At 38.7% G+C, this 20,920-nt stretch overlaps 1 protein-coding gene across 2 annotated transcripts in view; it reads right to left on the reverse strand.

Moving 5' to 3' along the window:
* Positions 1 to 20,920, reverse strand: part of NEBL (nebulette) — a 246,861-nt gene that overhangs the window by 171,892 nt on the left and 54,049 nt on the right. For both annotated transcript variants that reach the window (XM_084218089.1, XM_084218088.1), the window contains exon 3: positions 3,408 to 3,492. In XM_084218089.1, coding sequence (XP_084074215.1) covers positions 3,408 to 3,492 — 85 coding nt within the window. The remainder of the gene's footprint in view (positions 1 to 3,407; positions 3,493 to 20,920) is intronic.

Below are 20,920 nucleotides of genomic sequence, written 5' to 3' on the forward strand. Positions count from 1 at the left end.
ACAAGATCCATGATTTTGTATCAAGTTCCCTATGAGTTACTGGAAAGTACATTTCCTCAGAAAATGCTGGAGTAGAACACACCTTAAACATCAGCCTTCTCTTTGATCTGACACTTTGATATTCTTCCTGCCAAGAACTGCTGCAGAACATCTCTGTTTCTTTTTGCAAGTTTAATGGGAGTGGCAGCTTTTGATGTACACAGCATTGCCACAGATGAGGACTAAAGGCCATGGAGCAATTTACACTGTTATAAAATTTAAAGAAATGAGTAGTAAGGTAGACGAAGGAAATTCCCAAGTAAACAAAGCTGAGATGAACATATCGGTAACTTCTGTAGCCAAGTTTATTTAAGAGAGGCATGTGGAAAGTATCCATTGCATACTATGGAGCAAGAGAATGCACAAATTCACCAAAAGACAGGGATTTTTCATCAGAGAGGCACAAAGAAAAATCTTCTTTGAGACACTGGATCTCTGTCTCTACTCTTCACTTAGAGGATGAAAGACCTCCAAACTCATTTTTCTCCTGTCAGGAGGCATACTGGACTGTGGAGTTCTCCAGAATGGAAAACAAACACAGCCTCTCCAAAATGCATTTTTATCTCCTTCCAACTACTGAATGAAAGCCCATGGAAGCAAAATCCTAAAGGGGAGGAAAGCTCTGATCCTATATAAAATAGAAGAACAGAGTTCTCTGAAAGCTTTTAAATGCTGTCCTTTGACTTCTTAACAACGTAATTTTTCAAGTGTTCCAAAGAGCTATCCATTTTCTATTGACTCCACCAGAAAACAGTATTTTGTTTTGTTAGTTTTGTTCTTGTCGTGTTATGTCAACAAGACACCCTGGCACCTGATGCTGACCTTAATGGATTCTTGACCAAGGACCCAGCACTGCAACTTAAAACACTGTCAGTTGCTGCTTAAATGAAAATAAAAACAACAGATTTACAAAAACGTGTATTTTAGCTTACACAATATTTAATGGCGTTTCCTTTACCAATTCATCATGTTTTGTTGAGCAAAGTAGAGAGTAGTTCTAAAGCTACAGATTTTGAAGAAATACTTGGGAGTCCTGCAAGTTAAACACAGAGTTGTGCCTCTTCAGAACTAAAAGCAATAAAGATGTTTACTTAGAAACAGCTATTACTTTAGAAAAGCAATTCTCCTTATCCTGTAGTCAACATAAGTTTCACATTGCCTAACACGGAATTTTCTCAATCCCAAATTGTCAAATGCATTGGCAGGAGGCTCAAGCAGCTCCAATGAATACTGGAAAGGAGTAATAATGTGGTTCTATCCAGCCAAGTTTGGTTTCATATGAAAGACTTTTCCTGCATGCACATGAACCATGTGCACACACTTTTTTCTACCACACAGGACGGATATAGAATGAGACCTGAGCAATGCCAAATTATATCCTGTGGTTTTTTTTGTTTTTTTTTTTTTGGTTGGGAGTCTTTTAACTTTTCCTGAAAAGCCAGGACAAGGGACTAGATGGCCAATAGGACTGACTGAGGATAGCAGCTCCTCTCAAGGCAAGTCCTTATACTCTTCAAAGTATTACAGAAAGTATTCAGAATTTACAGTCATATTTTAGGACAAGATCTAAATTGGATAAGGATAAGTACCTGGAATCTTTATGTCAGCACTGAAACGATTCACAGGTTAGGCTACTTAACACAGTCTAGATGTAAATCAACCAGGAAGCAAATGATGATCAAAAACATTATGGCCTTTCTTCCAAGAAGGCTCTTATCATTTATATCTGCAATTCTTTTGCTGACTAGTAATATTGGAAAAAAGGCATATTGAAAAAATTAAGGGTTTCTCTCCATTTCTAAATTTTGAGTAGATTCTTATCTAACACTTTATTACAGTGCATTGTGAAGAGTTGCAGCAATTTTATTAATAGGCAAACTCCAAGTTTCTTGCTAATACTGCTTACCCAGTATCTTAGAATGTTAAGTTCTCCATTTAAAAATGGAGAATACCCAAAAAAAGTTTCCTTATGCTTCCGTAGTGCCACAGAAGCTTGTTTCAAACAGGTTAGGGAAAGCCACTTCTCCTATATCCTCTGTAAAGAGCAGTAACATTTTATTATTCTCCTAAATCCCAACATTTTCTGTCAAACCCCTAAAAAACAGTGGGCTGAGAACTTATATTCTTTTTAAAAGACCTGTAAAATGTACTGGTTTTAAGTTCCTCTTTGTGACACAATGGTAACTCTGGTACCTAGAACCACTGAATTACAAGAAACTTAATCAGAGTCTAATCTGAAATCCACTCAAGTCAAGAGGAAAGAGTGCACAAACTGTCCTCTTTCTAGATGGCAATATTTCAGCATGAAATTATTTCTCTATGTTTTATAATCAATAACCATAATGTAAAGAACTCTTAAGATTGTACACCATGCTAAGTACGTGATACATTTCTATTTAGCACTCCTTCAATTTTACCCATCAATCTATAGAGACCTTCCCAAAAAAGAAAGGTCTTGTTTTCTACTATCTGGTTTTTGTTACAGTTTTTTATGACAACGACAATGATAGCTATGAATTTATAATGAGAGATCACAACTAAAATACAATTGATAAAAAAACCCCAGAATTTTCATAAAATAAAATGCAATCAAATATTATCAATTGTCTTACACAGGACAATGCCAGTGTTACATAATTTCAAACAGTATAAAGTGATACTGGAGAGAGTGGGGGAGAGGAGGGCTTTTCAGATAAACATGAATTAATATCAATCAGAACTTTATATTATGGTAGATAGCCAGCATGGTAATTGAGTCACCTAAGTCTTCTTTGCCATTTTCTTCTCTTGTTTTCCCCTTTTCATTTTATATTTTAAATATACTTCTTATTAGTCTACATAAGTTTTGATTGATAATGTGTTTATCACAACTAGCTTACAGACTGCCTCATACATGAGTTGACAGAGGCCATAAGAGATCTGTAAACTGATTATTCAGTCACTTCATTTTTGATAAATATTAAAGGCTTCTATATATCTGCTAATGACAAATTCATTGATTGTTAATCTCATGTTATTCTATTGTTAAGTTTAATGCAAGCTGACAATGGTAGTTTGTCAAAGGAAAATGAACCCTTTGAGTTAAGCTGTATCACTTCTAACATTAAAAACTATTTAGATGCTTCATGTACTGATGAAAATGAAGGATTCCAGCGATGTCAATGGACTTACAATTGTATGGTAACTAGTATAAGTGAGAACAGAAATAAAACCTTGAGTTTTGCAGTATTATACCAACTGACAATTTTTTATAATTACACTGCAGTGCTGCTATATATGTAAACAGAAATACTACTACCACTTTGAAAAACTATAAAGAAGTGGACTGGCCATCTAATATTAACACGACAAATAATTTTTTTATTTACCTGACTTTGCAATTCACTTTGTTGCTTCAGGCGAAGATTTTCTGGTGTATCAGCCACTGTAGTGAAGGACTGCTTTGGGTAATGTCTAGAAGAAGAAGTACAAAGCCAAACAGTAAATATTTGCACACGCTAGAAAGTCAAATGCATCCCAGCACTCTTTCCTACAGTGTACAGAATCCTTTCATAGTTTGCTATGAATTAAAAGTATTTAAAATATTGCGTCAGACATGGAACACAAAGGAGTTCCTGTAATGAGTCTAAATCCCACCCATTCATCCTGCCCACTGACTTCAAAGATCAATCAGCCAAAATTTGCTTTCAATAGAGTGATCAAAACTGTGTTTAACTGCATTGTCTTGGTATAGTCAGTCATGTGCTGGACAAACACTATACTAAAGCCCTTAAAGTGAAATTGTTTTACAGAAACCAATGCTACACAAGAGAGCACAGCTGAGTAGCACAGGGTCTTTAATCCTTTAGGGCAGGAACCAGAAGGATCAAGGCAGGTACTTTCTGGGAAAAGTCAAATGCTTTAACAGTAAATACATCAATACAGTACTTTAATATCCTGTACCAAAGGCTGTGGTGTCTCAGAACTGCAATGCATCAGGCATCTCTCTTTCCATTTGAAATTTTACACCTTTACAATATGTTCCTACTATCTGCTTTGGTGTTTATGGTAACATGCTGTATGGGAGCCTGCTTGAGCAGGGAGGTTGGACTAGAGGGACTTTGGTGATCTCTTCCAATCCTAACCATTTTGTGATTCTGTGAACTGTAGCAAACTCTCCTCATTCACAGAGCCACTATTTATTAATTTTCAGGGATTTATCCTGTAATTTTGCAGTCAAACAAGAAGTTCCCTAATAGGAAAGGCCACAAAAAGAAGCAGATAACAAAATGAAACAGCACATCCCAAAACAGACATAATATTATGAGCCAGAAACACTGAGGAAACTGATGCTTACTAATTACCTTCCATCATCTTCAGTCTGAAACTAAAATGTTCACCTTACCACCATGTGAGGCACTCACATTTTCAGTCACCATTCACAGCTTCCTATATCTGCCTGCTCCCCCATTTGTGCCTCCAACATTTCCAAGTACAAGACAACAGGCAGTGTTACAAACACAATAACAACAGCAGTACAAGTTTCACAGAGAGAGAAAGCAGTGTCTGAAGACAGAGGATATGTAGTATTAAACATTTCCATGTTCAAACTCCAGGCCATTTCTAGCCTGTTCTTTCAGCAGCTAGTTGTATGCTGTTGCTATGATTTCATCATAAAACTTCTGTTCTGTCTAAACATGATACATATTTTCTTTAAAATTTGTATTTTGTAAGAAAGTTTTCTCTATACAAGCTTTATTTCCATGAACTGCATGATTTCAGTAAAAAAAAAAAATTGTCTGAAAAAATGAAACAAGCATAAAAATTAAGAAGGATTTCTGGTTTTATCCAAAAGCTGAATGCTTCCCCCTCGGAAATGTAAAATCAATACTTGATGAGAAATGCTGCCTGAACTTCATACAGTTGAACTGTTTCAGGCCTGATTCCCCCATCAGATGGCATCTTAGATTGCCAGACTTCTGCACCACAGCACAACTGAGTAGACTCCTGCACCAAGAGGCTATGGAACATCACCTCATTTATGGTGTCATTACACAGGGAAAACAGAGGAGAAATACAGGACAACCTAGGGATTTCAGGCTCTCAAGGGCTAATAACTGTATAGAAAGAGCAAGAAATTAAACACCTCGATGAAAGAAAGCTTTTCCTCACAGACATGTAAGAACTATCCCAGACTGGGTACCAGCAGATGGACAAACAATGCTGCTCTAAGTTTATGTCAGCCACTTGTCTCAGAGAGCTCATGTCACTGAAAACTAGAAAGCAAAATTTCCAGGCATGACACCCTTCAGAACATTCATTTGGAGTTACAGCCAAGTCCTCCCCAAGTCCCACCCAAGATGGAGCTTTGGCCAGAGAGAGCACTGAGCTCTGCATATGCTGCTGCCCCTTCCCTCCTTTTCAGAGCCAGCCTAGGCCAGCCAGCAGAACAGCTCAGCCACAGCTCCAGCAACACACAGGGAGGCAGAACCAGGCTTTGCACCAGGCAGGTGGTGCCAGCATTGTGTAATACCTCGGGACAAGGAAGATACTTCCAGAAGGGCTTCTCTTTTTCCTTTCTTTATTTCATTTTTTCTATCTCACACTTCATTCTTCTGTATAGAGGCAAAAAACAAATGCCAGACTGGCCACAAGGAGGGTCATAAGCCCTTTTTGGAAAGCTGCAATGAGCAGATGGGGAAGGCAACAAGCCACCTCACAGCCAGGGCTTGCTGATGCCCAAGGAAGATTGTAGCAATGGTGCACAATTCACACCTTAAAGCACAGCAGCCTTCCACACATAGCAGCCATGAGATATCCATGGATAGCTCCTGTAGATGACAAAATCTCTATCCCTAAAAAAAAAAACCAATCTTCCATACATGCAATTAAAATATTACATTATGCACACGTTGAATGCTGAAAGCATAAACTTTCATTGCACTGCTTTACACCATGTTTTCGTATCATGACCCTGGTAGAATAATCACAGTAATCACATGTATTCATCCTTTTTAACTTGGAGGACACAGAGTGCAGCCAGCTCAGACTGGGTTTTTGGCCTGGTCCCCTTGGGAATTGTGTGGACAACATTGAGGCAAGTGTCTGAGCCACAGCCCCCAGGGAGCCTGTTAGCAACAGCAGGAGCGAACTGCAAACCCAGGCTCCCAAATTAAACATCTCTATTCTGAAGATAAAAACATACACCTTGTTCCTATCATTCACCAGCTCTTATTTCTGATTATTTGCAAAAAAATGCTTTCTTCCACAACTAGTATTCAGAAGCTCAGAGATATTTCAACATTCCAAGCAAACCACTTGAGAACCAATGTAGCTAAGATCACTATTTATTTCAAAAGCACTAGCTCCATACTTCAGGTTAAAAAAAGTATGTTCAGTCTTGAAGAAGCAGTGCTTTAAAATGCTTGGAAATACTATGTAAACTGATTTTATCAATGAAAAGCATTTACACTTAACCACAAAGGAAAACAATACACATGACAAGAGAACAAAACTGCTGAAATTTAAATTGGTCTTTAAACTGATCATCTACACCATTTATCAAAATATAAACCATTTATCAAAATGTATTACAGTGGTTAAAATGAGAATCATTTAGCAGAATTAAATTAGCAGTGCATTCTACTATGGGTTGTCATTTTAACCACAGCTGATTTATGAAACCACTCACATGGTATTTCAAACTAGAAAGACATGGGTTTAGATACATCCCTTCTAATTTATGGAAATTCTTGCCTCAAATGCATTAAGAAGACTAGTGTTAAATTTAAATCCTATCTTCAGCTTTCCACATTTGTTTTAAGCTTACTGATACCATGTCTTCAGGATAATTACCAGTATTTAAGATATTAAATTATGTGAAAACTATCAAAGATACATTGTACCATTGGATACTTTTGTCTGAAATAGAAGGCTGAAACACAAGTGTTAAAATTCAATAATCTGCTTCTTTAACTACCAGTTAGGGCTATACCACATTTCATGAAAATGTTCTGAATAAGGATAAGTAACTGGATGGCAACAGCCTTTAATTCAAAAGGCTGACAGTGGTCCCTGGTAATCCGTTGCTCAGCTTCCCTTTTGTCCGAGATGATGTCTGAGAAAGAGCCAGGAATTGGTTAAGGAGGTTGATCTCATGTCAGCTATTTAATAGCAATGTCCAAAGGATTTTTTTGTTTGTTTTAAGTCTTTGTTAGTTGTCTAAGTCTACTTAGCAATATGTCTTACCACACTAATGCTATTAGGATTAATCCTGTATAAAGATCTATAGAAGAAGTTCCAGAACAAATCAGGATACACAGTATAGTGTCTCTGCTGCGGGTTACTGTATTGTCTGCCTCAGCTTGATTAATAAAGCAAACTCAATCTCTTGCTGCTTATGAGGAAACTCCTTCACTTCTGATATTTGAAAATGGGATAAATAAAGCCTCTGAGAACTCAGGAAAGCACCTGAAAGTTACCTAGCTTTTCCAATGAAAACACAGAAATTTTCCTAAATACTTTAGCAGTAAAGTTTTCATCAGCTTTTCCATGCTCTCAGTCCAACAAAAGGAAATAAAAATATTCAGAGAGAGAATGGGGTGAAGGTTCAGCTTTGTCTCTTCCGTAAAAGGTCAGATTCAAAAATTGAGATAAATTCAAGCATCTATTGGAATTACCTTCCTCATACCTCACTCTGAGTTAACCAATATTTACAAATGATTAAGATATTTGTGTGTAGTTTTTTTTACAACTGCAAATTAATAGTTCCTGTTCAGTTACAGAATTCTAACCATGTCAGAGTTACTAGATTTCTATGGAGTTATGTCTCCCCTAAAATACCTATTCTGTATTTGCCTCCAACATTAAATTTGTTGCCTCCAACATTAAATTTCTTAACCAGAGAACAGGTACAAAATACACAAATCAAAATTAATCTCCTAAGCAGAAGGTCAGCTCCATCACATCTTTTCATAATACCAGTTGCCATCACAGGCTGTCACATTAGGCTATCTGTTCTCTCCAAAGTTTTGCCCAAAATAACTGTTGTTCTAATTTAAGCAAACTCTAAAAGAGAAGGAGGTCTTAAAAAAAATGTAAAAAAACCCAAATTATTTTCACTTGCAGTAATGCAGATTTGAACAAAATAAACCTGTAAGACAACATAATAAAATTAAACCAATCTTAAAAGAACTATAGAAAACTATAAAAATTAGTTATGCTTTTAAATTAGCACTTCAGTACAGCATATGCAAAAACTGAAAATTGAAATTAAACACTGAATAAAAATCTAGCAGCCTGGATGTAATCCAGGCTCACAAATGATGGACAGGTAGGAAAGCTCCATCTCAGACCTGCAAGGGCCTAATCTGCTAAATGTGATCAGAGCCCATGTCAACAAACAGCACAAAAACAGAGAGGAGAAACACAGGGCTCCAATTAAGTCTCATACAGAAGACACATGACAAAATAATTTTTCCAGGATAAAGGTGACAAGGCATTAAGTTGTGCTTGGCCAGGGAGTGTTTAAACACTGAAGAGACATAGGACTGCTTTAACCTCCTTACCTAGAAACTGTGTCATTCACAGAGGGACATGTAAGATGCAAAACAGCAGAGAAAGAACCAGCAGGAGGGAGATCTTTCCCACAGCTGACTACTTGATTTGAAATTCGTGCTCAGTTGCACTTGCAGCTCTGAAGCTCCAGGAGGGATTTCTCTGGGTTTTCTCTTTTGTTTTGAGCTTTCTGTGCAAGATCACTTATTTGCATGCAATTATAAAGGCTTTTGTAGTAGGAATAATGTAACTAGTGGATAATACAGCTTCGGTATGACAGCACTTGGGCAGTGAAATGAACAAGAAATACGTGACAATTCTCCAGAAATTATCCAAAGATAACATACTCTTTGGCTACCTGAATCTACCCCTCTGTATGAAGAGCTCTGCCTGCAATTAATTTTCTTTGGAAAACAGTTTTCAATCTTTGCCTTCTGTTCTGCAAGAAACTTTTCAAATACTTAATTTCTCCATTTGTACTTCTTCGTTGAAGTCAAGGAGAAAGTTCCTCCCATATGCTAGCTAAATGCAAGTTCCTTTTTAATGAGAAAAATCCCCCAGAGCTTGTATTGATTTGCAGGAGAGTTAGCAACCTATAAGATCCATTTTAGAAAAGTAAGGATATTCCACTTGTTTGTTGGGGTAAGCCATAGCACCTTTGCTCCTGGGGTGAGTGAAAGCCCACATGTCCCATAAAACCAGGCACATGTTGCACGCCATGCACTGTGCTACCAGACTGGCACTTGATACACAACTACAGCGACCCATAGATGGGGCTGCCTTCAAAATATGAAGTCAGGGACCACATTAAATATTTTGACTCTATCTGGCCCCAAGACTCAGGTTAGTACCTCACTGCTCTCTGTAAGAGGCAGAAAAAATGAACTATTTACTGAAAACGGCGACACAGAAAACGTTAACATTTTAGATAAAATAGTTTAAAAATTGGGCAGCCAACCCTAATTCCAAATTTCATTATTCTCACCATTTGAAATTTCACTGATAAATTCTACTGTACCAAACTAGTGGAGCAGTTAACTCTGCAAATCTATGTCATACATTAAGGAACCCCAAAGAACAGAGAACTGGACTGCACAGTCATCTTTTAATCACTGGCAGAAGGGACAGCTATGGAAAACAGGTCTAGACAGAAGATCTGGAACCAGCAGTAGCTTATTTTAGAATTTTAAAGTCCAGTTAATTTTTGAAAACAGTAAAATCTTGTCAACTTCAAACTTTCTCACAGCACGTACCCAAAAGCATTATTACCATTACTCATGTGGCCAGTATTGGCTAAGTTCTAGAGAAAAAGCACAGAGATCACAACATTAAATTACTTTGTACTTACAACACCAAGATCACCAAGAAACCTATTCCAAATACATTTTCAGATACATGGGTTGTCTGAATTTGCAATGTTCCCATATTCATATTTTAAGTAGCTCCCCTGAAAACTGCTTAGAGCCAGCTTGGTGAAGACAGAAGGCCAAGTGCCCCTAGGCCAACACCAGCAGTGTCACACAGGCAGCTGTGCCCATGCTCTAACCACCAAGGAGTGCTGTCTTCCTGCTTCCTCCCAACAACTGTCTCAGAATTAAAAAATACCCCAGCTCTCAGGTGATCTTTGCCTTTCCTCCATTTCTTACATTTTCCTTTTCTCTCTTTTTTGCAATTTGATATTTATTATACATAGAAAGATACATTTTTAAGGACACAGGCAAGTCTTGCTTCTTGGGAAATTTAGGTCAAAGCATTTAAATTTTAAAGATTTGAAAAAATACAGCAGGAGGAAGACACAGTTCATATCTTATCATATAATACTAAGAATTGTTATAATACAGATCTCAGCCTAGTAGCATCCAGATTCAGCAAAAAGATCAAAAAGAGTAAAATCCAATCATCATGAACTTCAAAAGTAGAACTGCTAGAATTTTCAGTGGAGCCAGGCACTCACCCTTTCAATAATTTACCTATTCCTCAGCTATGGGATTCCAGTGCTGGGGGAAAGAAAATTAGCCAGTAGCAGACCAAGAACTACAGTGTAGCCTGGAGCTGTGCAGAAATCTATTGGCAGCACTAGTAGGCATTGACAACAGATCAAAAAGTGAGAACCACTGCTGGAGAAGGATACACAAAATATGCACAGAAAGTTCAGAGAAGTTTGAAAGGAGGAGGCAACAGTGGCAAAACAAAACGATAAACAAAAATCTGACTGCAACAGCAAAATCTGCCAAAGACACACATACACATTAACATTTGTCACTGCTAGATTGCTGCCAGGATATCACCCAGCGAGCTCAACCCACAGCTCACCCAGACTTATACATCACCTAGACACAGAAAACTCCATAGAAGTTTAAGAAAATTTCGTAATCACCAGTAGCACCTAAAAAAAGGCTGATTATTCAATATTTCCATAGTATCTTCCAGACACTGTGACTACTATTTCTTTCAAAATGTCCAGGAGATAAAAGAATATAAATATGAGCAGGAAAAACACAGACTGAAGCTGAGATTCTCACTAATTTCATTTGTGAATTCACAGCAGCTGATCTAGCAGAGTAAAGAAACACACAGTGTGACCCATACCCTATCAACATTTTGCTGTCCTCTTTTAAGGATGCCTAAAAGAGGTATAATTCGTGCATACAGCAAGGGCAAATTTTCTGAGAGAATTCCTAAATTTTCTTATTATTTATTCTATGTTCAATATATCTGTATCTCAAACAGCACAACACTAAATTATACAAGTGTAATTGCTCCTAGGCAATTGGTAGCACTCAGTATGGGGATTTAAATACAACATCTAAATGGATATCTAAATGTATGGCTTTCAGATACAAGGACCAGCCACAAACAAAAAGAAGTAAAAGTTGCATCTATCCTAATAATGCCTTCGTCTCTGCCAGCTTCTCAAGTGTAAGAGCTACAACACAAGGGAGAAGTTTTATTCTGAAAACTTTAATGCCATAAAATCCATGACAATAACATCAGAAATCAAGAACAAGGTATTATCTATTGCTCACTGCTTGTATTAAGCCTCCCTCTTCCAAGGGAGTATTGACTGAAAGAATGAATATTTGCTACTAAAATTCTTATTCATGTGGTGCCTAGAGAGGCTGCCTGGAGCAGAGGGTGGACAGTGTTAAAGGAATAAAGCAGGTATTTATTAAGAAGGCCTTCAAAGGATATACCTTGGGCAGTACAGGAGCCTGACTGTGGCTCCACCCAAGATGGACCCCAAGTCATGGGTTTTCACACTTTTTTAAGTTTTGGTCCATTTACATGTTGGGGTTGATTATCCAATTACAGCTTCAGGTTATGAAGTCCCATCCTCCCAGACTGCTCTCCTCAATTGTACTCCAAAGTGCAATTGTTTGTACTTTTTGGGCCCGAAGCTGCAGCGGTGTCCTTGGTTCTCTGGCTGGAAAAGGATTGCTTTGTCTAACTAAACTGTGGAGAGAACTTGCTAACAGGTCATATGAAGTTCAGAATTATGTCCTAATGCAGTACAGAATCTGAAAAATATCAAAGCTAAAACTTAAGGCATCACATGCATTCATTCAAAACGTGTTAGGCCCTACAGTGCTGGATCACAGCTGCAATGAAACGAGTCCAGCTGTTGTGCTCTCCCAAAACTGAAGGTATAAACCAAAACCTGAGAAACTAAATATGGACCAGTTCCTAGCTTCCATGTTTTCTACTTCTTAACTCTTCTGTGTAAGTTTTCTAGCTTTTAATCCTTATGCTTTTCTTCATTTCTTTAGCAAACCTACAGAGCCATGCTTCATTGGACAATTCATTGGTGCTTCTGAATTCCAAAGTTGTCATTCAAGAGTTAAAAATGCTTCTTTAACTGTAAAGCGTATTTAAGCATTTGTCCTCTAAAATGGTGCCATCATTGGCAGCTCCAAGCTAGTGTCAAAAAAAGTACCAGTTATGTTTACAAGTGTGCTGCAGAAAAAAAAAAGGAAAATCTGCTTTTTTGTCAAGTGAAAATTTTACTAGCTGTTTATTCATATAAATTCTAAGCAGTTATGCTAATTGTGCAGCTTTCTAAAATGTCTCTCCTTTAATGTATCCATTTCTATAGAATTAGTATTAATAATAATAATTAGTATTAATAGAAAAAAAAGTTATTTAGTTTATAAAAGATATTTTATGCTAGTACAGTGTAAAATAATTTCATATTACAGCACATTTGCCTCTACAAAATTATTAAATGATACAGCTTTTGCTCACAAAGAATACTCTCAGTAGAGCCTGCTTTGGCTTGTTCTGCTGAAAGGATACAAGGGTGCAAAAGCAAACACTGTAATTTTCAATGTAAATCCTTGGCAAAAGTCAATGTATTACCAATTTAATTTAACACTGTCCTATCCAACACATCACATACTGTTCTATACACCTCACGATGTGGCGTAGGATGTTATATTTCACAGAAGAGCTGGTCTGTAAGCCCCAAGTTCTAAAGCCTGGGTAACTCCATCCAATCACAGATTCTTTTTTATGTGTTTATCATGAAAAAGCAACAATCATGTCACATTTTCACTAATACCCTGCAAACACCTACAGAATTTCTGCATATATTATGCTCTCAGCTCCTCATGGACCGTTAATTATTTTGACTAGAATCAGGTGCAGTTGCCATTGCTAATTAAATGCTCCATCAGTATTGTTACCAATACTGTCCCCTCTCCTCTTTGTTTTCTCTCTTCTCTCCCTGCTTGAAACAATACTCCCATGTATCTTCCTGATAAAGCACAGGGGTTTCTGTCATGGCCCTTAGTATTTTCAATTAAAGACTTAGGCAAATGAATGAGCTGTATGTAATTCACAGAGCACAGGCATTCCCATCACTTTCTTGGACACAGACCCTAAATTCCACCCAAATACTGTCCCAGAGACTGAAGCAACTGCACCGCATGTCTTCCAAATGGTTCCACAAGTTTCCACAGAGAAATTATTAAAACCATTGAATCATAAAATCATGGAAAGGCCTGGGCTGAAAGAGACCATAAAGATCATCCAGTCCAACCCCACTAACACGGTCAGGGATGCCACTCAGTAGATCAGGTTACCCAAGGCCACAACCTGGCCTTGAACACTTCAGGGACAGGGCATCCATTTTGCCTCTTTGCAAACAAGCAGAACTTGATAACATCTCCAGAGCTTTTCATGCTTTTAGGCTGAAGAGCTGTCTCCCAACAACTTCAGATCAAAAGGCAAAGAAATGTTTTCCATCTCCCCACTGGACAGAAGAGAGCAGCTGATGAATGGCTGCTGATAGCCTAACAAATTAATCCTTTAGGATGTAAAACAGGCACAAACAAAATCACATATAAGAGGAATGCGAGCAATTCTTAAACCAATTTACAGAAATGGCCTGCCCAAAGCATAAACCAAGTACTTTAACTACAGCAAAATGCAGAGAAAAAGCTATTTCCATGAGGTATGTAAAAACTCAGCATGTCAGAGCAGATACATTATCACACTGCCAGATCAAATGCAAGAAGGTGAATTATGGGATAGATGGAGAAGAAAGGAAGTCACTGAACTAACAGTGAAAAGACGTGTGATATGTGTAACATGAAAGGACAAGCTCATGCTTCAGATCACACAGCTTAGTCATTAAATAGCATTTACACCACAGGAACACAGAGGACCTGGGAAGGTATTCATAACCATAAAAAAAAAAAAAGTGAAATATCTTCTACCTTTCCTTTTTATTCCTAAATGCTGCAGGCCACAGATATGTCAGATGTCACTGTCTGAGCCCCTTCTACATCTATTACTCCATTTCTGCAAACCCATCAGCCAGACCCTCCGTGGCCAGAGCCCTCAGAGAGCAACTGAATCCACTCAGAATAAAACTGAATATGTGCCTTTGAGTAACAGATAAAGAAAGATGACAGGAAATGCAAAGCAAACTATCTGTAGCTGCTATGCTGTAAGTTCACAATTGCAGGAAATGTGTTCACAACTGAAGCTTGCACGTGAATACCTAAAACTGGTCTTGTGGGTCAGAAACTATTATTTATCCTGTCAGTGCATGATCAGTACCACGTCTTTGCTAGCATAACAGACAGTAAAATCATTAAACTATCATCTTAAAAAGCCAATAAATCAAGATATCAAGACCACAGAGATTCCTTTAAACTGGTGGACTATATTTCAGCTGGTAAATTACATTTTGACCAAAAAACCTTTTTGTCAAAAAAAAAGCTATTTCACTACAGTGCTAGTGACTCTGTCGCCCAATTTTGTTACAATTACACACAGATTATTACTAATAAAGTCTTTCACAGATGCAAAAATAAAATAATTATTTTATAAAAATGAATGAAGAAGACATCAATTACTTATTTCATTATTAATAAGTAACTTTAAGTCAACTTCCACAGAATCATGAAGCTTTCCATTGGGAGTTAGATTATCTTTGTTTCCTACAGATCTACTAATGATCTATGCATGCAATGATCCAGTCAACCCTGACTGTTTATAGAAATGAAAAGTATATTTCCACCAATTTCTTGCAACTCAGTAAGGAAGAAGCCTGGAGCCTCTGAAATAGTTCAGTGACCAACATTCCCTGAATGCCAGGCAAGTCACATATAATCACTGGTAAAGCACATTGCTTCCTCTACAGGCCTGTTGAAATTTATCCTAAAAAGATATTTTAGTTTACAAAAACTAAGTTTTCTGAATAGTTAAGAAAAAAACCCCAGTATTTTGAAGCTGAACAAACCATAAGCCTTTTGTCAAAACTGAACTGTGCTGCAAACATCTCTTGGACATGTAAAAATATTTCCTTGCCTGTACTGAAATTACTGCTGAGAGCTTCATATGGATATTTACACTGTGGTGGAAGTATGCTACCAAACAGGAGCATAGATTTCCTACCATAAATAGCTTTCAACACAAGAACAAATGCACAAAATATAGACACTTTGAATATTCAAACTAGAGCTTTTCCAAATGATTAAAGCAACTCCTAAGCACCTGCTTAAAACTGCAAAACCTCAGAACAGATTTAAATCTTAAAACACATTGCTCAAGTCTGCAAAGAGCTCAGTTTTGCCAGTCCCTTCATCTGTCTGTCCTGTTGCACCAGCACATGTGAGCCTCTGACGGACAGAGCTCTGTCTGCCTTTACAAATATCCCAGGTGCTGAGCATGGCCACTTCTACTCAGGAGTAAAAAGGGCTCACTTGAGAAAGCCAAGGCATCTGTGGAGCCCTGCAGTGGTCAACAAGAGCAAAGAAAGAAAGACCACAGCCCAGGTTTGCTGAGCATGTTATTCAAGTGGAAAGTAAAATATCTGAAGGATAGCTGCCCACACTGAAGACTCAGTTTCACTGGAATCCAAATGGCAAAAGGCTATGGTGGAGTACAAAATAAGTACCTCAAAAAAAAAATTTCACAAAACAGAAATTGCATGGAGTAAAAAGATATCGAGGGAGGGGGGGAGAAAGTTTGAGGGCATACTGAAATAACCTGGTTTTGTCAAAGTTCTTAAAAATACAGAAGTTGTGCATTGCTCACCAGGGAAAAACTAAATGCTCCATTTTGATGAGAAGTTGGATATATTACAAAGAAGAGGTATTGGGATTACTGTCAGCAGGGCTGTTTAATTTCTGCTTTAATAAGAAATAAAATGGAACAACAGAGCATAGCTATTTTTCCGTTTCAGAATTTAAAATATATACTTTCCCCATGCAAATACCTTTATGTCTTTTAAGCTCCTTTTTTTTTCCCAAGTCTTTTAATATGCCTATTAATGTCTTCTTGCATCTTTTAAGGTTCTTGAATTTTTAATAAATTAGGCTGATACTTGGAGCTCAATCTCTGTGAGTTTCTGGCTCAGACAGTGTCTAGTCTCATGGCTCCCTATCACTTATAAAAAATTGATGAGGTCCTGCCCTGAAAATCCAGTTGATCCAGAAGCCTAAAAGCACAGGAGCTAGAGCTGTGGCAAAAGACTTTTCTTCAGGTTGCCAGCAATGGTTGCAGGCACTTAGACTTTTACATCTGTGCTAACAAATTAAAAAACATCTAGCAACACTCGATGGTAGTGAGGCTGACTGCCATAGAGCAGCCCACATACTACTGCTCAACTCCCCTACTGTCCAAAAGAAGGTTCTGAGCAGAGCAGAAGTTGGCTTGTGCGTGAACAGAACCACGCCTAGGACCTGGCTGGGAGAAAGGTACGATAACTTTAGCCTGTGCTAGTCCTGTCAGCATTTCAGCAATGCAACCATGAGTTTCATACATATCTCTAATTTGCTAATACAGGTGAAACAAACGAGACTGAATTGGAGTTCCTATACCACTGAGCTCCCATCCCCTGTGCTCTCCAGGAAGAAATTTCAACAACTTCTGCTCTGCCATTTTAACAATGTGCATTTGTCTGTGTGGCTTTTTCAAACCTTCTTGCATCTTTTTTCTAAATCACAGAATCACAGGACAGTTGAGGCTAGAAGCAACCTCTAAGAACTTCCAAAGTACAGACAACTAGAGCAGATTGCTTGCAACCATGCCCAGTCCCCTTCTGAGTATCTCCAAGGACAGACCCACTCTGGGCAACCTGTGTCAAGTATTCAATCACTTTCGCACTGGAAAGTCAACCTCAAGTTCATCTGTGTGGCTCTTTGCTTCTCTCCAGTATGTCTCAGTACCCCACTCCAGATTCTCACCAGTGCTGAACAGAGATAAACGATCACCTCCCTTAACTTGCCCTATTTGACCCTATTTTTCTAGTAGTGGATTAAATGAGAAAGAAAAAGACACATGTATTTAATACTTAAACACTCCAATTCTGTTACGGTCATTAGTTTCTTGTCGCTACTATTGTTTACCTTAATGGTAAATTGTCTGCTACTGAGAAACTCTCAGACACAGATCAGGTAGTATTTTTCTCCCCAAAGCCAACAACTGCTAAGTAAAGTAAATAAGGGAAGGACAGCTGCAAACACTCATAATCAAAGTAAAACCAGCTGTGGGATGAAGGCAAAGTCTTTCCAATGGCCAGCACTGCAGCTGGCCAGGGAAACAAGACTCACTGTCTCAGTGCATTTCACTTCTCGTCCCTTTCTTTTGTTACTGACCTCATCTCAAATCTCTACCCCTAAAACTGCCTATCAGTTCTTAGCTAAAAGTGTTGGGAAGGAAGCAACAAATGAACAAGGAATCTCACATGCCAGAATGGGGCTCTGTTTCCAGCAATTCTTGCACAAAGGGCCATCAGTGTACAGCTCTCTCTATGTGGTGCCAGATACAATGATAGCCTTGCATATGTCCCACCAGAGGTGACTCCACCACCAGCCTGACAACAGTTGGAGCCTGAAAGAGACACACCATGGTGACATACTGACTGCTACTAGAGAAGGCTCCACCATCTGCCTCCTGCTACTTGCATGACAATGCAAGCTGCAGTTTAAAACACCCTTGTTATGTTAGATAGCCTTAAGCCTCTCTCTGTTCATGCCCTGCGTGGGCAACATAACTTCCCTTGACACAGGAGGATGCCTGGGCTGCATCAACAGGAACACAGCTAGCAGAACAAGAGAAGCACTCATCCCCTTCTGTCTAGCACTCATCAGACCACATCTACCATCCTGCATCCAGCACTGGGCTGGCAATACCAGAAAGATCAATAAAGCAGAGTGGGATCAGTGAAGGCTAACCAAGTTGCTCAGCTGGCTGAAGACTTGCCCCATTAGTACAGGCTAAGGAGTCATGGGCTTGTTCAGACTAGGGAAGAGGCTTTGAAGCAGTCTTCCAACACTTGCAAGGAGTTGGAAAAGAAAAACAGACAGAAATTCTGCAAGGAGTATCAAATATAGGGAGCCAGGCTTTTCACAGTGATGCCTTGTGGGAACACAATAGACAATAAGCATAAATTGAAAAAAGAAGGGTTCAGGCTTGATATAAGAAGAAACTCTTCTACCATAAGGACAGTCAACTAGTGAAAAATATTACCTAAAGAAGGCTCCATTGCTGGATGTTTTCAAGATTGGAATAGTCACAGCTGACTCTCTTCTGAGCAGGACATCCTGAGGTTCCCTCAGTCCGAATTATCATATGATCCTAAGATAGGAGCCCCTCACATTTCTAAGGCTCTGTAGAGTCATCTTTGAACAGGTGGGCTCTTCCATTAAGGATAGTGGGGTCCATGCCCAGCAGAACTTTAGATACTTGGTAAAATCTGGGCCTTATTTCCTTCTTGAACTATATGAAGATAGTGCACCTGCTTGCACTGTGCCTCAGCACGCTAGAAAAGGAAATAAGCATCAGAATAGGAAATGTGCTGCAACAGTGCAGCAGCCCTTGGCTGGGTTCTGCCTGAGTTTCATTAAAGTCAAAGACAGACTTTGCAACTCTGCAACAACCAGGCTGAGCTGGGTGCAGAAGTGAGGAGATGCCAACACCTCAGCTGTCTTGACATGAGATAAACAGTGATAATTTATCTAGGTATGTATCTATACATGAATCACACGTATAAGCATGTGCTTCAAACCTCATGGATGAAGTGGAGTTAAACAAAATAAATTTGGTATCATGAAAAACAAGTTCAGTAAATAAGCTACAGAGTACTCCTGCACCATGCTCCAGTTCAGTAGCCCTCAGCAGGAATCTTGTCGGTGCACAGAAATGGGCGACTAAAAACATGGACTGAGCACAAAACATGACATATAGGAAAAATTTACAACATCCTTTATAAAGTAATGGCCATTTTTTCTGTTTTCTCAGGCTAACTAAATATTCTCACATGTCACTGCTACCCTTATACTGAATACCTTACCTCATCCTTGTTTATAGCACATTCCTCTAAATGCTGTGTTAAACACATGCACACACATCTACTACAAAATACGCCACTGAGACCCCCATCAGTCCAAAAGCACTCAAGCCACAATTGCCTTTGAAGGAGGCAAAGGTTACCCAGGCTAAGCAGCAGCTGCTCTTGTTGCACACAAGCAGCAGGGGCTGTCACTGGAACAGAAAGACAGCCAACAATTGGGTCAGCACATGAAAGTGGACTGTCTGCTGTATGTGACCACAGCACAGCTCCAAGCAGCTCAGAGAAACACTTCAATGGGAACCTCGCACAGCTTCCCATCCACAGCTGTCTGTCCTGCTAACAGGACTTGGCTTAAGGTTGGGAAGGCCTGTTAAGGATTTTCACTGCTGTCTCACTTGTAGATTACGGCCTAAGAAAAAAACCTCATTATACCAAAGTCTAACAGCCTAAAACATCAGATATTTGTACAGCACCTTATTTATTCTCTGTAAGAGACCCAAGGTGCAAGCAAAAGACACAGTATTAGAAATATGCAATAATTCAAAGACTAAAAAGGTGCCCAGATAAAACAATTAGTCCTTCAATTGAAAGACTTCTTCAGTTATACCCTGCTTTGTATGTGGATCACAGGCCTCTAAAGATTAAGAGGTAATTTTTGCAAGTTTTTTTTTTTCAAACTGATGCAGCAGAAATTTTAAAACCCAACCAATTTTAAATGTTCCACATGTATATGCAGCCAGAACAGCAAATGCAACATAATTTCCTGTCTTGGGTGAATTTTGTAACTTTAGGTTCCACCAATTACTTCTCTATTTCTTTTCCCAGCAAGTCTGAGAACATGGACCCAGTTAATAGAAGCAACCCAGAGATACACACTCTCGCCAAATGTGACCTAATCCATATTAGCCTTAGGTACAGGGTTTGAGTTAAAGCAGATTTGTGCTTTCCATTTTCTTTCATTTGAGTTGATCAGCTCAATTTGAACTTCTTCTGTTTTTAAAAAGACAGGTTTCACTGAGATTAGAAAAGTAACCTTTCCCTGAGAGGCAGAACCATCTGAATTGAGGGCACACAAGGAAATATTGATGGGGAAAAGGCAGCACTGTGACAAAGTACTCAGTTGGATCTCATGAAAAAAAAAGAGGGAGAGGCTGAAGAAAAGGAGAGCCTCAAAAATGTTTCGTAACAGAGGGAAATGGAAGAGAGTAGCTGGAGAATAAGGCATAAACTATTTTCTTTCCTGCCATTATGTTATTAGTGACAGTGACAGAAAGAGAGGGAAAATGGGTCAACCAATGCTAGACAAACAAAAACTCCACATTGCTATCTCTGTCCCAAAGAAAAGAGGACAGGATGGTCCTTTAGAAGCGCAGCATGAAATGCACTCGAAGTACAAGCAGGTCTCCTGTGCTTTATATCCTACATTCTGCCCTGCAATGTCAAGCGATCTGAACATGACCATCTATCTCTGTCATTAGGAAAGAGAACACAATTACAGATCAATGGGAGCCACTCCCTGATTTATGAATCTCATATCCCTCC

This window comes from Fringilla coelebs (genome assembly GCF_963513975.1).
Source record: "Fringilla coelebs genome assembly, chromosome: 1".
NCBI classification, from domain to species: domain Eukaryota; kingdom Metazoa; phylum Chordata; class Aves; order Passeriformes; family Fringillidae; genus Fringilla; species Fringilla coelebs.